The sequence below is a fragment of the Colobus angolensis genome, unplaced genomic scaffold, assembly GCF_000951035.1.
Source record: "Colobus angolensis palliatus isolate OR3802 unplaced genomic scaffold, Cang.pa_1.0 Scaffold138, whole genome shotgun sequence".
NCBI lineage: Eukaryota > Metazoa > Chordata > Mammalia > Primates > Cercopithecidae > Colobus > Colobus angolensis.
The window spans coordinates 3,598,245-3,600,378 of record NW_012114466.1 but is presented as its reverse complement, the minus strand read 5'-3'; the positions used below and the strand labels follow the sequence as shown (position 1 = coordinate 3,600,378).

At 53.6% G+C, this 2,134-nt stretch overlaps 1 protein-coding gene across 3 annotated transcripts in view; it reads left to right on the top strand.

The window, feature by feature from the left end:
* Window positions 1–2,134, top strand: part of PARVB (parvin, beta) — a 185,726-nt gene that overhangs the window by 87,298 nt on the left and 96,294 nt on the right. The window contains exon 1 of one of the 3 annotated variants that reach the window (XM_011934779.1): window positions 183–283. The exons of the other annotated variants lie outside the window; for them this stretch is intronic. Within the exon in view, the coding sequence (XP_011790169.1) occupies window position 283 (1 nt within the window). The 5' untranslated portion in view covers window positions 183–282. Of the gene's footprint in view, window positions 1–182; window positions 284–2,134 lie in introns of those variants that run through there. 3 annotated transcript variants of the gene reach the window in all.

The window sequence follows — 2,134 nt, the reverse complement described above, 5'->3', positions numbered from 1 at the left end:
TGGGGAGCAGTCGCTCTGGCCCATGAGGCCGTTGGGAGTCAAGACAGAAATAGTGGTCTGTGGTCAGCAAGGAGCTATCGCTGGAAACACTGCGGTCCTCCCACAGCCTGACCCTCTGTGACCTTCCTCAAAGGCTCCCTAAAGAGGCTTTCCCTTGAAGTGCAAGTCATAGTGGTGCCCCCGCCACATCCCTATATGACCGAGGTGTGTGCCCTGCCTGCCCTCTGATGCCCGCCGGTCGTGCTGGTCTGCAGAGCCGCCGCCAGCTGCACCCTCCTCGCCAGTAAGTTCTGTTTGCTTTCTTATCGTTTTCAGCAGGAGCTAAACCCAGGCCAGTCCTTCTTTTCTTTTCTGCTTTATGGTAGAATTTTGTTTGGCAAGAATGGACCCTGGGTGGCTGCTTGACTTTTCCCAGGAAGGTGATGGGGATGTTGGTGTTAGGACGATGGGGAACGGGGTCCAGTTTGTCTCACTGCGGCCCCAGAGGGATGAGGGACTGACTTATGGAGTGAAGTTTCCAGCACTCTGCTGGAGCGAGTAGATCTTTGGGCCCAGAAGAATGGGATTTGGAACATTCTCAGGGACATGTTGCAATTAAAATTTTCTTTTTCGTAGGGGTAACTGATACTGTGGCTCTCTCTCTCTCTCTTTTTTTCTGAGATGGAGTCTCGCTCTTGTCACCCAGGCTGGAGTGCAATGGCGCCATCTCGGCTCACTGCAACCTCCGCCTCCCAGGTTCAAGCGATCCTCCTGCTTCAGCCTTCCGAGTAGCTGAGATTACAGGTGCCCACCACCGTGCCTGGCTAATTTTTGTATTTTTAGTAGAGATGGGGTTTCGTCATGTTGGCCAGGCTGGTCTTGAACTTCTGACCTCAGGTGATCCACCCACCTCGGCCCCCCAAAATGCTGGGATTACAGGCATGAGCCACCGTGCCTGACCACGGGTTTCTCTTTAGGTGTCTGCGGTTCTGTGTTTCCTCTCTCAGTGGCCAATTGTGGCCAGTGTCTGGCTTTCTCCCGGTCACCACTGGATATTCTGTCTTGTCTTTGGGAGGCAGAGTCAGTAGAAGGTGCTTTGCACTGGGCATGCCTGGGAGTGAGCCCAGCTCTGCTGTTATTAGCGCCCATCGTGACGGTCGGCCCAGCTGCCCCATGTTCGATTTTTCCTCCTGTAAAATGGGAACAACAGTAGAGCTGATGTGTCCTGCGCTTTCTGTGTCCTAGGGACTGTCCCAGCTCCTTAACGTGCTTTGCTCGTTGCTATCCTCCTAAAAACTTTTCTTTTACAGTTGAGTAATCTGAAGCCCAGAGAGGTTAAGTAACCTGCCCAAGGTCACACAGCAGATGAGAACGGGAGTCAAGAGTGTACCCAACAGCCTGGCTGCCTAGTCAGTGCTCTCAACCTCTGCTTGAAGGCCGCCTCCCTGGGCCCTGCTGGGGGACCCAGTAAGATGATGGTTATTCACATTCTCCGGTGTTTCTGATACCAAGCGAACTCCCAGTAAATGCTGCTTCCCCCTCTGGTGGAATAAAGAATGCACATTTTTTTCTGAGCTCTGCCTGGGTATCCTTAAGGAGAGGGACGCTGTGCCCGGGACGCAGGTGAGCATGATAAGAGCTGTTTCCTGGAGGAGCTCCCATGCTGACTTTTGCCTTTGATCTTCTGCATCTTTTTCCACAGGCTTTCTGTAGATGTGCGGGGATATTTCTAGAGGAGAAACCAGAGGTGGAAGGAGGGGCGTAAGGAAATCGTATGCTGGGCATCTCTTAGCTCACATTATCTGAGGCTCTTCAGGGACAATAGACCTTGCAATAAAAGGCAAAAAGGTGATTGTGCACAGAGTGGATTGCGCACTGAGTGCCTCTTCCTGCACGGTGCCGGGCGGGACGGGATCGATGGGGCTTGGCGGCTGGAGGAGCGCAGACCCTGCCCTCGCCTCCTGGGGCCTGTGCGGGACTTTGCTCACCTTGCTGTTTCTAACCAAGGTGCCAGATTCTTTTCACTCGGGTATGTCAGATTTTAACCCTTGAGGCTAGAGCCTTGCCAGGCTTATTCGAAGTCAGTGGCTTCTAGTAATCACAGGCCCTCTGCCCTAGACCCCAGACCAGGACCCCCCCCACCCCGAAACCTTGG